We start from the raw sequence: 15,145 nt of genomic DNA on the forward strand, positions 1-15,145 counted from the left end.
ATTGTATCAGTTTTTAAAATACATAGGCGAAATGGTGGTACTTACATATATGCCTGTGAGTTGCTCATTTCTGATATCTGATAGTAGCTTAATGAAGAGTCAATTCTTATGTGGTAACTTAACATGTAAGTGCCATTTAATATGAGTTAATATTTCAGACATTTATAGGGCTTTAACTGTTACCATATGTATTAAAAAGTATATTAATAGTAAAAACTGAAAGACAGGAGAAACTTATAAAGTTGCCTCAAGGGAAATCTGGAAAGCACATTTAGACTGAGAAAACTGCAAAAGATTAGTGCCTAAGTTGACTCTATGAGTGCCTTTGAAATCTTTAGTGAATTAAAATGATTATGGATTTTTTGAAGGCTAAATGAGTTACATGTAATTGCAGTGGTGAAAATAAAAGTGAACATACTGTAGGCAAAAATTTTGGAGCCACTGCTTCTGTTTAAAATGTGCTCCCAAATGGTCTTTCATGGTTTATTTAGACTCTTGAAACGTGGTTTGGGAAACAAATTAAAAAATTTTTTTTTCCTTTAAGAGTGTTTTAAAGAAGTCATTCATATACGTCTGGATGAACTTCTTCGTGTTTTAAAGTCTGTAATGAATAAACATCAGAACCTCAATTCTGTCGATCTTCAAAATGCTGCGGAAATGCTTACCGCAAAAGTGAAAGGTAAGAAGGACACTATTAACCATGGGTTGGCATGAGCAAAAAGGATCCACATGATATATTTTGGTTCATAATGTCTGTGGAGCCATCTCTCATGGCGCCTGTATGATGTGTATCAGTAGGAGTCATACACACTTTGATATTTAAATATTCCTAAGTCACCCTGGAGAAGGGAATGGCAATCCACTCCAGTATTCTTGCCTGGAGAATTCCATGGACAGAGGAGCCTGGTGGGCTACAGTCCATGGAGTTGCAAAGAGTCGGACATGTCTAAGCAACTAACACACTAAGTCACACCTAAAACTCTCTTTGTCTTAAAAATTAAACTTTATTTGGCAGGAAACACTCTAAAAATACTAAGTGAAATTAACTAAACAACTGATGTTTAAAATTTTTGAGTCTTTTGAAAGTATGTATGCTGTTTTGAAATAAGTTACTGGTGCACAAAAAGTCTTTGTTATCTGAGGACAATTGATGCTGGAAAATGGCCATTTGTAGTGACTCCACTTAAAGGGGGGAAACAAATGGAAAAAGTAGACTTAATTGGTACCTTATTTTAAAATGTGGATAAATGAAACTAAAATTGTAGAATACGTTTATCATATATGTGTATATAAATGTGTATATATATTAAATGTGCTAAAAGAAATAAGAATTAGGACATTATCCTTTGATGAAATAATTTGAACCAAAAATTGTTAAAATCTATTATCCTAGGCTGCATTATATAAAGATTGAGAAAAATGAGACTAGAGACAAAGGAGTTCAGTTAGGAGATTATTGGAAATAATGGGCTAGATGAGGGTTGAATGTCTGAGCTAACGCAGAAGCTGGGGTGTGGTAGGTAGAGTGTGGCTATTACAGAGAGGAGATGGCTGTTGATTTGATGGAACGTAGGACAGGTTGAGTGTTAGGGATTAAGCTGAAGTTTGAAGTTGAAGATGTAGTGGACTTGGATTATTGTTGACCTGTGAGTGGTGATGGAAGAGGATGACACCAACTCAAGAGTGTGCAGACTGAGTAGAGGACTGAGTGTGAGCTCCCAGGGACAGAGAGAAGGTGAGAAACACGAAAGTAGGTAGATTATCTGGAGAAAGATGTTACGGAATTTTAAAAATGTTAGGTTCTAAGAAGTGATTGTCAGTGTTAAATGTTAACCTGATAGGTAATATGAATTCAAATAGTTTAACAATTTAGTTTAACAATAGTTTAACTCACTAAAAGTGAGTCACCATGGCTTGAGTAATGAAATGAGAGGCTTTTTTGGGGAGAGGGATTACCTGTCCAGAGTCTCAAAGGTCAGGTGAACATTAACTGGGCTAGGGCAGGGATTGGAACCGCAATTCTGGATGCTTGTCGAACTCGGGATGTGAAGAACATGATGTGATTGATATAGAGAGAGCAAAGGGCAAGTGTCAAGGAATTAGGCAGGAAGGGAAAATAAAAACCTTGTCAATACAATATAGTCCATGTACTTAAGAACTGCCTTCCCTTTTTATGTAGATTTATCCTGTTTGCGTTGTTCTCTTTTTTTCTGTATTTCAAGCACTGGAAAAATATAGATGGTTTCAAAGTGGATAGCTTCTGTTGTGACTCTTAAAAATGCTTAGTAACCAAATTTGTTTTAAAATAGATTGTCTATAAGTGCAATTTAATGTAAGTTAGAGTAACTAGTGTCTATAGATAGTAAAATTTCCATGCTTGAAAATAAGGACCACAGTTCATTCAATTGTTGTCAGTAGCTATTGTGTGTAGTCAGGATGTCCTGGGGAAGGAGGGTGTCTGTGTATGGTTGATGTCCACATTCCAGAAACAGACGGAAAGAAAGTGACCTCTCCACTGCTTTACAGATCTTTTTTCTTTGAGGTAAGGCAATTTTTTGAGTATTATTTCCCACTAAGAGTGTCTTTACCCTTGGAATTATTGTTACAGTCTTACTTTTGTGTTGGATGAAATTTAGAAGATTCCTTTGTTGTTGGGGAATTTATTGTTTCAGTAGGACTCCACTTACTCTATTTCAGTAGGACTCCATGACGCTAGAAAACTAAAAATTATGTTTTCTTTGGTGTAAGTTTTAAGTTTCTAAATGACCCCCCTTATCTTATTGTTGAGGCCATCTAAAAATGTTATTGTGATACCTCAAATGAAAAATATTCAGTAACCTAGAAAACTGATGTCAAATTAGAGCTTATTTAATTCTTTCATTTAATCTTAATTTAGTTTTCAAACCCTGGAAAGGCCAGGATTTGAAGTGTAGAAACCATTTTTGAATATCGTTGTTGTTGTTTAGTTGTTCAGTGGTATCTAACTTCTTTGTGACCCCATCAACTGTAGTATGCCAGGCTCCTCTGTTCATGGAATTTCCCAGGCAAGAATACTGGAGTGGGTTGCCATTTCCTCCTCCAGGGGATCTTCCTGATCCAGGGATAGAACCTCAGTCTCCTAAGGATTCTTTACGTTTGAGCCACCTGGGAAGCCCTAAAGACAGTTAGATTAGGGAGGTATAATTTTGTTTGTGCTGCTCAGGGTGTGAATGCATGAAATCTATGCACTTCCTATGCATAGTAATAACAGTTGCATTGGAATAAAATTGAAATCCTTTTAACTTCTCTTATTTTTTATTTTAAATGTGGGATTTACCTTTTAATAACCTTACAAGAAAAATCCTTAGCTTTTCCCCATTCATTCTAATAGTGATTTGTATTTCCTGTGTCTTGTTTCCAAGCAGGAAGCTCAGTCTGACAAAATATTTGCAGTATGGTAAGAGAGATACAGCTTATTTGTGGAGTAGATGAAGACACCGTAGCACTCAGTAATTTATTGTGTATGTAGTAGTTGTGTTTTCATCATTTACAAGCATTTTGGTAAACCTCATTTGTAATACTAAAGGACCATTTTTAAGGTTTTTCATGATCTGTATTTTGCCCTATATTTAAAAATTGGCAAACAAGAAAAATAGGTTTTAATTATGTATCCAAAATTGTAGAAGCCTCACATGTTTTCTTTGTTTTGAAACGTAATTTTTTAATAGGCAGTTCATTCACATGATTCATAGTGCAAACAGTATAAAAAGGTATTCAATCAGACCTTAGCTACCCATTCCTTTCCCTAGATAAGCAACAACTGTTACTGTTTTTTCATGTATCTTTCTGGAGACATATTACATATACAAAAGCAAATAACAACATGTTCTCTTTCTTATGCAAAGGGTAACATTCTGCTCTTTGCTCATTGTTCTGAGTTAACTGTATATAAAAGGTCTTCTTTTGCTGTTATTTGTTTTTTCAAAGCTGCATGATATTCTGTTATATTGATGTGCTATAATTAATTTAACCAGTTCACTACTAATAGATGTTTGGATTGTTTCTAATTTTTTTATTACAAACAATACTTCAATGAATAGCTTGTGTATATTTCTAGGTGGGTAGTTACTAGAACAGAGCACATGTGCATCTATGTTTTTTATTTTGCTAACATCCTCCATAGTGTTTCTGTCCTTCTGATCGTCTTGCTGAAGAAGCTCATTTCATACACCTTTGCCAACAGAGCTGGTGACCAACCTTCGTTATCCAATCTGGTAGCAAAAACTGGTATCTCAGTATAGATTTGATTTGCATTTCCCTCATTTTGGGTATAGTTGAGTATCTTTTCATATGTTTCAGAGCCATTTGCACATCATTTTATGTGACTTGACTGTTGATTCAAATTTTTTTCTTGATGGTCTTTTTTTAGTACTGATTTATAGAAACTCTGTATAAGTGAAATTAGTCCTTAATCTTTGATATAAGTTTCAGGTTTTCTTTAGTTTGTTTTTATCTTTTGAGTTGCTTATTTTATTTTGCATCTGTATCTCAATCTTTTGTATGTTTTTTGAGTATAAGGGAAGGATTTCCCTGCTTGGAGATTATAATAGCATTCGCCATTGTTTTTTCTTCTAATGTTTTCATGGTGTTATTTATTAAATTTAAATCTTTGGTACATTCTAGAGTATCTATGTTTCTGGCTAGTTTATTGAATAATTCCTATTTTCCCCATTGGTTTAAGATGCCATCTTTATCATAAATACACTACATTGTCAAATATTTAATATCTGTTTCTAGAGTTTATTCAGGAGAAGGCAATGGCACCCCACTCCAGTACTCTTGCCTGGAAAATCCCATGGACGGAGGAGCCTGGTAGGCTGCAGTCCATGGGGTTGCTGAGGGTTGGACACGACTGAGTGACATCACTTTCACTTTTTACTTTTGAATTGGGGAAGGAAATGGCAACCCACTCCAGTGTTCTTGCCTGGAGAATCCCAGGGATGGGGGAGTCTGGTGGGCTGCCCTGCCGTCTGTGGGTTTGCAGAGACTTGGACACGACTGAAGCGACTTAGCAGCAGCAGAGTTTATTCTCTCCCCTTGATTTGTTTAGTTATGTGTCAATACCTTATTGTCTCCATTGTTTTATAGTGTTTTAATGTCTGGTAGGGATAGCTCCTCTTTCCAATACTCTTTTTGTTCAGGATTTTATTTTTCCATAAGCACTTTTCAATTGATTTTTCCTAGTTCCAAAAAATATGTGCTAGTATTTTGAAGGTGATTTGAATTAAATTTAAATTAACTTATAATTAAATCTATAAACATAGAGTATAGTTAATTTATAATTAAGTTTATAAATTAAATTAAGGAGCAATTTGTATATTCAGCATTTCTGAGAATATAGGATGCGTGTAAGTTCTTCAAGTTGTCTTTTTTGTTTCTCAGAAGCAATGTGAAGTTTTCATTTTATAAATCTTACAGCTTTTGGTTTGTGTTTTTGCAATTTTCCCCATGCAAATGGTGAAAATTTTCTTCCAGTATATCTTTTATTTCAGCAGTTTTCAAACTTTGGCCTCTGATTTATGACATCACATTAATGAATTGTAGCCAGCATTTTTAAAATATGAAAGTGAATAGAAAAGAAGTTTAAGACTTAAGGATGTTTCAGAAACTTTAAAGATGTTATATAACTGTATATATAGTTATCTATTATATGTTTATGGTATACTTGGTCATGATGTGATGTGTATTTCTTTTTTTTTAAATTTTTAAATTATTATTATTATTTTTTTACTTTACAATATTGTATTGGTTTTGCCATACATCAACATGCATCCGCTACGGGTGTACACGTGTTCCCCATCCTGAACCCCCCTCTCACCTCCCTCCCCATACCATCCCTCTTTACTTACCAAAGGTTGGTTATTGTAAAATTGTTTGAAAGTTGCTTTTCTGGTAGAGTATATGTATGAAAACTGTTCATGTGTTTTCTTAAAGAGATATTAAATGTGTTTTAGTGCTCATTGTTGTGACTTAATAGGGAACCCAAGGGAGATATTTAAACTTCGCACAAAATTTTTTAAATTTGATTTTGAAGGTCAGCTAATAGAGAGGAGAGAGTGGAGACAGGCTAATTAATTAGCAGGTTGTTAAATAGTCCAGACTAGAAGTAAAATGTCGTCTTTGAACTAAGTCAGTGTCAATGGGAATGGGATGGAAGGAAAAACTTTAGAGACATTTTTTTATTTATGTTTGACTCCTTTATACAGAGTTGAATATAGTTGTAACAGATTGTATGATCTGAAAAGTCTAAAATATTTACTATCTAGCCCCTTACAGAAAAAGTTTTCCAACCCCTGCTAACCATTAAACTGGATGAAAAGTCAAATCCTAGTGAATTCAGTCATTATGTATTTATAGAGGTTTGGCAGTAAAGAAATGCTAAATTAGGATGATAGCTTTAAGGAGAAATACGGTAAATTTAATTTTTTCCCATAGGAAAGATTTGGGTATGTTGTTAGTATCATAAGAAATGTCAGCTAGTGGGACCTAGGGGAGCAGAGGAGGGCAGAGGAGCCTGGTGGACGACAGTCCATGGGGTTGCAGAGAGTCGGACATGACTGAGCACAAGCGCAAGCGGTGGTGGTACAGGGTTTTGGAGAATGCAGGAGGGAATGGGAAGACTTATTATTGGAAAGGAGCTGAAGATTATTCTTTGAAACCCTGGGCAGGAGCAAAAGAAGTGAAAGGATATTAGAGATACAGAGCTGTTTTGAAGTGGAGGCAAAGGCAGTAAGAGGAATTTTCAATAGATGGCTATAACCTCATTTGAGTAGGGATGAAGATAAGGACTGAAGATGGTTCAAATAATTGTCTTTTCACTACTTACAATTATTTTTTGAAGTCCCCCAGTCCTGTTTAGTGCTTTGAAAAATATATTTATAGGAAAGAAAGGACAATTACAGAATTCTTCCAAGTGTTATAAAGTATTTTTTTTCTTTTCTTTAAAGTCTAACATGTTAAAATTAGGAAATAGAAGTAGGCTTTACATTTTTTTCTGGTATTCCATTTTAAATTATGTTTGAAGTCTACTTTTCAGTGCAGTTTTTAAGACAGCATTATTGAGGTATAACTGACTTATAATAAACTTCACATATTTAAATTAAGGGTACAATCTGATCAATTTTGATATTCATACTCTTGTGAAACCATCACAGTCCAGGTGATGCATGTCTCTTGGTAATCCCTCCCTTTTGCACCTCTTTGCCCCCACCTTCACCAATATTGATACAGTGTATTTTCATTGTGTTCAAAATACTTTCTAATTTCCCTTTTTCTTCTTTGATCCATGGGGTTATTTAGAAGTGTGTTAGTTTCCTAATATTTGAGTATTTTTACAGAGATTTTTATTGTTTAATCCCATCTAGCCACAGAACATATTTTGCCTGACTTGAATCCTTTTAAACCCAGAGACTGGTTTTATGGCCCATAATATAGTCCATCTTCGTAAATTTACAATGTATGCTTGAAAAGAATGTGTGTTTTGCTGTCATTGGGTAGAGGTTCCTTAAATGTCCATCTCATCCATGTGGCTGATAGTATGGTTGAAGGCTTTCATATCCTCTACTGATTTTCTATCTACGAGTTTTGTCAATTATTGAGAGAGGATTTTTGAAATTTCTGACTATGGTTGTAAATTTGTCTATTTCTCATTTCAATTCTATTAGTTTTTGTTTCATACATTTTGAAGCTGTTAATTAGGTACATAAATGTATAAAATTATGTCCTCCTGATGAACTGACTCCATCATTATAAAATGGCCTTCTTTATCTCTGTTAGTTTGCTTTGCTCAGAAATCTGTGTGTGTTATGAGACAGTAAGTTTAGGACAGTTGTAGAGCTTACCACGTTTGTTTCTTGTATGTTAGGATTCTTGTTCTTTGTTGCTTGATAGCTAGTGTCTTGAAAACTGTTGTTTCATATATTTTGTATGGATTTCTTTCAGCTGTTTAAGTTATATAAGCTACAACCTAAATTTTGAGATATTTAAAAAATTATTTGTGGTGGTTCTTAAGGTTTTCTTCATCTTTGTATCAGGAATATTTAGAGGAATATGATGAAAGGTGTGGACCTTAGCCCCTCGTATCTATAAAATTTTGGTTGTAATTTCCTGAGGCTTCCAGGTTTGAGGTTTTAATTCATCCCTTCTTAGGAATCCTGGCTTTCTAGAAAGCATTTTCAATTCTTGTTGCACATAAGATTCACCTGGGAGAAATTTTGAACAAATACCTGTGCTTCAGGCTTTTAAAATCTGATTCTTGGGTGGTGGGCCTCAGATTTTGTTTTTAAAGCTCCTAAAGTAAGTCTGATGTTCAACCAAGCTTAAGAACAACTCCGTTTTAAAACAAAGTATAGCTTCCTCTCCACTTGGTTTCTCTTCTTCAAGTTATTGGCAGGGATCCTAGGGAGGGTGGTTGGCAGGGATCCTAGGGAGGGTGGGATACAAGGAGCCAGTTGCTCCTTAAACTCAGTCTGAGTAGAACGTGATGCTTCGAACAGTTTATTCAACCCTCACGTTTTTTTGTCTCTGTAAACTGTATCTGGGCTTTTAACAAAGGTGTGTAAAGATAAAGTTATAATAAGAAACTTTTTCCAATTATGTTTCATAAGTTTCTTTAACAAAATGCAAAATGTTAAAAAATCACGATGGTAAAAGACAGCTATATATCAATTTAAATGGACCTCAGAGCCTAAGGACCTTACAAGAAATAAGGCTTTAAAAAGGCAGAAATAAGAAATTAAAAGTTTTTTAAGCATTGGGTGTTGTTAATATGATATGCTTCATGTATAGGTTTTATGCTATGTCAGATGTATATATGACTTTAGATATTGGTAATTTGTAGTGGAAAATGTACTTCATATTGACTTAAGTGGGCCACAGTGCATTTAATTGTTCTTTAAAAATGCCATGAAGCAATAAGCAAGAGAAAATAGCACAGAGCTCTCTTACTGAGAGAGGGCTGATGTAACGTGGTCTCCATGACTCAAGATCGACTGATTTCACATTGAGTCACTTTTTGGATGTGCCAAATAATGCAGTGTGTGTGGAGGAGTCAGTTTGGAATGCCAGCTACTTTTATGCAAGGTGATTCTTTTGTGTGATTTCTTTAATGAAGGACTTGAACATCATATTGTTTTGTTTATTAGGTTTTTTAGTTTCTGAATTTTCTAATGCTTCTAGAAAGTAATGGTGGATTTTTATGGGGTTAAATTTCTTTGTATAAGTCTAGTTTATTTTCCCCCTCATTTATTTGTAATCCCTTTTCCCTCAGCTGTGAACTTCACAGAAGTAAATGAAGAAAACAAAAATGATCTCTTCAGAGAAGTGTTTTCTTCTATTGAAACCTTGGCCTTTACCTTTGGAAATATGTAAGTAGAGGACTGTCATTTCAAGAATTTAGGGCCTAAGTCTCAATGAGAGTATGTGTCATGATAATTCAGTATGTAAAGCAAAGTATTAACCAACATAAAATATTATCACAGCTTTGGAAAAGCTATATCTTATGTTGCTTTATTGCTGTATTTGGAGGTGTTTATAGCCATTCAGACAGAGAAGGCAGTGGCACCCTACTCCAGCACTTTTGCCTGGAAAATCCCATGGACGGAGGAGCCTGGTGGGCTGCAGTCCATGGGGTCGCGAAGAGTCGAACACGACTGAGGGACTTCCCTTTCACTTTTCACTTTCATGTATTGGAGAAGGAAATGGCAACCCACTCCAGTGTTCTTGCCTGGAGAATCCCAAGGACGGGGGAGCCTGGTGGGCTGCCGTCTATGGGGTCGCACAGAGGCGGACACGACTGAAGTGACTTAGCAGCAGCAGCAGCAGCAGCATAGCCGTTCAGAAGCAGCATCCATTTGTGAGTGACTACTTAGTTTATGTGGATAGATTCTTAGGAGTTTATATCTAAGGCTCTTTTAATCTAGATGACATGTTGAATGTACAGCTTGTGACAGAGCATTGTAATGACTTGTGTTTTGTCTTTGTGTTTTTAATTTCTATTTCTTTTTTTTTTAAACTTCCCCTGGATAGCTTGACAAACTTCCTTATGGGAGATGTAGGCAATGATTCATTATTGCGACTGCCTGTTTCTCAGGAAAGTAAGGTAGGCCAAGTTTGTATGAAAGCGAAGACTTTAATATTTTTAACTTCCTATTTTAATAATATCCTAATCTTAATCTCAGCATTAGTCTTTGATAGTTTTTTAGTGTAGCAAGAAAAATAGCTCGGTTCATTTGAAGTATGATAATTTATGGCCAGTTTTGAGGCTGGAAATTTAGTTGTACTTTTTAAGTGGAACTATCATTTTAAAAGAACATATCTGATAATTTTATAGTGTCTTATGTAATGAATCTATGTCGTATGATCCAAAATTTTAATCAGTAGTTCTTAGCCGTTTTTCCTTCCTGATAGTGCTGCAGGTCTTGAAGACTGGTGGGAACTTAGAAAAATGATACAAGAAATGAAAAAGGTGTTAATCTTTTCACATGCTCTACAGTTTGTTTGTTACCATGAAACACCTTATTAACAAAACTGTAGGTCTTAATTCTCCCTAAGAGCATCCTTATAAGTATGTCAGAGAATTAGAGTTCTGATTCCTAGTTGAAGAAAAACACCTATAAAATAATAAAACATTAGGAATGTAGGTAGAATATTGCTTTAAAGATTTATAGTAATTGTAGTAGTAATATTTTCATTTGAGTAATATTTTTTCACCAAATGTAAGATATTTAAACAGACTGCATTAGGGACATATGTTGATCATTTCCTGTTAAGGATTTCCAAAAAGTATTGGAATTCAGATCCAAAAGGATTTCAACACGTATTTGGAAATGTGTCAAGTACTTGTTATTATGTCAAAATAACATAAGAACTACAGGTCTTTCTTAAATAATACAAAATGTGAATGACTACTTAAAGGCCATTTGTTATATGTACTACAGTATTTAGAAAAAAAAATGTAACATTCTGAAGTCATCCATTTGATGACTGAAGGAGGACAGTGTAGAAACCATATCAGAATTATGAAGTATTTCTAGATCTTTAAAATATTATGCTGTTATTTATGATTTTTCCTCAATTATATGTTTCAAGCTTGCTGCTGATTTAGGAAGTGTAATAAAACACTCTATCAGTGTAACAGGGGTCTAAACAATTTAAATTTTAGGTGTGAATCATATGTCCTATTCATGTGCTCCTGTTGTGGCCCGTGTTGCTGTGCGTGAGTGTCTCATTGCAGTGGCTTCTCTGACTTGGGAGCACAGGCCCTGGGCGTGCAGGCTGCAGTAGCTGTGGTACACAGGCGTATTTGTTCCACATGGCGTGTGCGTTCCTCCTGGATTAGGGATCGAACCCATGTCTTCTGCATTGGCAGGTGGATTATTTACCACTGAGCCACCAAGGAAGCCCCAAACCTACATCACCTTAATCTTTAAAATAGACTTATGAAGTAGTGTTCTTATCCTCATTTTATGAAGGGGCAAGAAAACTTAAGTGAGTATAAATATGTAGCTCAGTGTCATATAACTACTAAGTGATAGAGCTTGACTTCAAATGTAGGTTTTACATGATTCCTTTTGCATTGAATAATAAGCTCTCACAATTTTGGTAGATAACATTTTCCTGCACTGTCTATTAAGGTAGCCGCATGTCACATGCAGTGCATTAAATTAAAAATTTAATTCTCATTTACAATAGCCACTTTTCAAATGCCACTTTTCAAAGGTAGCTAGTAGCTACCTTATTGGACAGTGCAGCTGTGGAACATTTCCATCATCATAGAAAGTTCCACACTAAGCTGTCCAAAGGACTTTGCACAACATGCTTATCATATAATAAAATGGTAAAGGATGGCTGAAAGAGAGTGTCTTTGTCTTCTGTTTAGATAGCAGTCTATTTAGATTGCTTCCATAACTTGCTGACTAATATTTTTGAGATCTTTAGGATTTAAAATTTTGAATGGATTCATTAATGCTGTTAGTAAACAAAGAGGTTTATTCATTCTTGGACCTTGAGAACTGCTGTTGTAAAAAGCTATATAGTTCTTATTAAATGTTCTGGCATTTAAACAGGCTTCTCAGGCTCTTTGAGTTCTAAATGCTTGAAATTCTTGAGTAGGAATTATCTCAGAGTAACAAGTTAGAGTGAAAAATTTTGAGGCAAAGATCTGTAATCTTCTGCTGTAATCTTAAATTTGCTTTCTTCCTTTTTTAAAGTCTTTTGAAAGTGTTTCTGTGGAATCAGTGGACTCATCCAATGAAAAAGGTAATGCTTGAGGTACTTAAAACTTTAGTCAGACATTTTGCAGTTACTTTTGATAAATGTTTTGGATTACTTAATCTCCTTGCTTAGTAACCGAAAGTATTTATTTTAGACATAAGATGAATAATATGTAAAGTTTTACGTATAAAACTTAAGGGAAAAAAACCTACTAGAGTAGATAGTGTGATGATAGAGACTGATCAACAATTATATAGGGTTTGTAACTTGATGAATAATAGAAATATGTATTAAGATTTTAAAATGTAATTTGAAATTATTTTCAACTCAAGCCATGACCCTTTGTTTTTGAATTTGTCACATTTTTTTCAACCAGTTTTCATTGAAAAACATCTTAGGATTTTAATGCTTCTTTAAAGGTTTCATGTTATGAGTTCATATTTAATGTGTATTTACCTTGACTTTTTTTTTATTTTCAGGAAGTTTTTCTCCTATAGAATTAGACAGCATGCTGTTAAAAAACACTAATTCTGTAGAACTGGCTTTGTCATATGCTAAAACATGGTCAAAATATACCAAGAACATAGTCTCATGGGTTGAAAAGAAGCTGAACTTGGGTGAGTTGCCCTTTGGAGCATCTGATTAACTCTGGAACATAAGAACTAAATTCTTTGTGATTCATTTTCTAAAGACTGTAAATAATGATTCCAAATTAGTAGTGCTTTCATTGTAGTGAATAAAATCATTGTCCATTTTCTCTTCTTGAAATAGGGAAGGCTCTCCTTAAAATAATTATACTTATTGAACATTGAACTGTGGACCTATCATTAGATCTGGGGACACCACGATAGTGGTCTTTGCCTTTAAAGAAGTTATACTCTAATGAGCGAAAAGAAATGCAATCAGATAATATAGTTAAAGGAGATAAAAAAACAACTATCAGATAAAATCTAGCTCTCAGATCAGAAGGCAATGGAAACATATATAAGGAACTTCTTGATAGCTAATATTTTCCCAGTGTTTTACAGTTAACAAAGTGCTTTCACATCCATTTTCTGATTTAATCCTTACCAAAACCCTGGGAAGTAGGCCAGACAAAATTCTTATTCCTGTTTAACAGAGGAGGTGAATGAGACAGGGAATTTGCCTAAGGTCAGCAGATTTGCCTAAGATCATATTAGTAACTGGCAAAATACAGAATTTACCCAAAACTTGTGCTCTTTCTATTACATTATTTGCCTTTAATAAGGGATGCCCATCAGATTCACCTAAATAGCCTTAGAAACTGATAATAATCAGTCCTAGGTCCCAGTCCCCTAGAGATGAGATCTATGCAAGTGTATTTTGAAAGTTTCCCAGTTGATTTTGATGAGTAGTTTCAATTAAGAATCATAGCTTCATACCATGATGCAGGCTAGTATTTGTGATCACTTTTTAATTGGGGGATTACAGATAATTCTAGAGTATGGAGGAGAAAAAGTAAGTTGGACTTACCTTCCGATGCCTTCTTTGACCTTTTCAGAATTGGAGTCCACTAGAAATATTGTTAAGTTGGCAGAGGCAACTAGAACTAACATTGGACTACAGGTAAGTGGTCAGTGAACTGCTAGGGTTCTATGCCAAGTGATTACTCAGCTCCTGATAATACCATGTAAAATCAGAAAATTTCCTATACTTAATATAGGAAAGAACTTGAATGCTAAATAACCTTTTTATTGACAAGATAAACTCTTTTTAAACTTACAAAGATATTCATTATGAAGAAGCTAGGAAATTTACAGTTTTATATATATATATATGAATATTAATTATCTTGTTAGCTACTAATTTTGCTGACTAGTTTAAGAATTACTTATTAATTTTCTTCAGTATTTTTTCATATGGTCATACTTATGAAAAGTCATTTTTCTGAAAAAAATTTAAACTTAAAAATTTCTTTTTTTGAAGAAAAATAATGGGGGGTTATCTAGAACTCTAGTACATTTCTATTGGAAAATTTTCTTTTCAATTTTAAATTCTAGGAATTTATGCCACTGCAGTCTTTATTTACCAATGCCCTTCTTAATGATATAGAGAGTAGTCACCTTTTACAGCAAACAATTGCAGCTCTCCAAGCCAACAAATTTGTGCAGGTAAAAATTTATATATACACTATACTTTTTATTTTTTTAAACAGCAGTGTACCTTTAGAAAACAGCTTTTTTCTCTCTTTTCTGTTTTTTTTTGTTGTTGTTGTTTTAAAATGCCCTTGGCAGCCTCTACTTGGGAGGAAAAATGAAATGGAAAAACAAAGGAAAGAAATAAAAGAACTTTGGAAGCAGGAGCAAAATAAAATGGTTAGTATTATAATAGTTTCATCTATTTGTGAACATCTAAAAATCATGAGCAATCTGTTGGCATATATACCCTGGAAAGATGCATATCTTATTCTATAGTTTATCTAAAATGCAGTCATAACTGTCTAGCTGAATATGCTAAAGAGATTTCTACATTAGGATTTTTCTTGTTTTGTATTTAATACTCTTTTTATTCTGTGTAGCTTGAAACAGAGACTGCTCTTAAAAAGGCAAAATTGTTGTGTATGCAACGTCAAGATGAATATGAAAAAGCAAAATCTTCCATGTTTCGTGCAGAAGAAGAACATCTGAGCTCAAGTAGTGGATTAGTAAAAAATCTCAATAGGCAGCTAGAAAAGAAGCGAAGGCTGGAAGAGGAGGCTCTTCAAAAAGTAATCATCTTTTTTGTTATTTGTTACTATTGAATTAGCAATAATCTGCTAAGGCTTCAGTTCTCATATTTTAACCTGCATCAGGACCACGTGGAAGGGTTGTCAAAACAAACTGCTGGGCTGTGTCCTCAGAACTTATGATTTAGTAAGGTCTGGAGTTGGCCG

General features: G+C 34.4%; 1 protein-coding gene across 3 annotated transcripts in view; it reads left to right on the forward strand.

The window, feature by feature from the left end:
- The window catches only part of ARHGAP29 (Rho GTPase activating protein 29), an 81,531-nt gene that overhangs the window by 32,313 nt on the left and 34,073 nt on the right, over window positions 1-15,145 (forward strand). For 2 of the 3 annotated variants that reach the window (XM_055585067.1, XM_055585066.1), the window contains exons 3-11: window positions 545-679; window positions 9,308-9,404; window positions 10,066-10,138; window positions 12,249-12,297; window positions 12,732-12,869; window positions 13,775-13,839; window positions 14,274-14,384; window positions 14,508-14,588; window positions 14,792-14,980. In XM_055585067.1, coding sequence (XP_055441042.1) covers window positions 545-679; window positions 9,308-9,404; window positions 10,066-10,138; window positions 12,249-12,297; window positions 12,732-12,869; window positions 13,775-13,839; window positions 14,274-14,384; window positions 14,508-14,588; window positions 14,792-14,980 — 938 coding nt within the window. The remainder of the gene's footprint in view (window positions 1-544; window positions 680-9,307; window positions 9,405-10,065; window positions 10,139-12,248; window positions 12,298-12,731; window positions 12,870-13,774; window positions 13,840-14,273; window positions 14,385-14,507; window positions 14,589-14,791; window positions 14,981-15,145) is intronic. The other variant, XM_055585068.1, reaches the window with a different exon arrangement.

This window comes from Bubalus kerabau, chromosome 6, assembly GCF_029407905.1.
Source record: "Bubalus kerabau isolate K-KA32 ecotype Philippines breed swamp buffalo chromosome 6, PCC_UOA_SB_1v2, whole genome shotgun sequence".
In the NCBI taxonomy this organism is placed as follows: domain Eukaryota; kingdom Metazoa; phylum Chordata; class Mammalia; order Artiodactyla; family Bovidae; genus Bubalus; species Bubalus kerabau.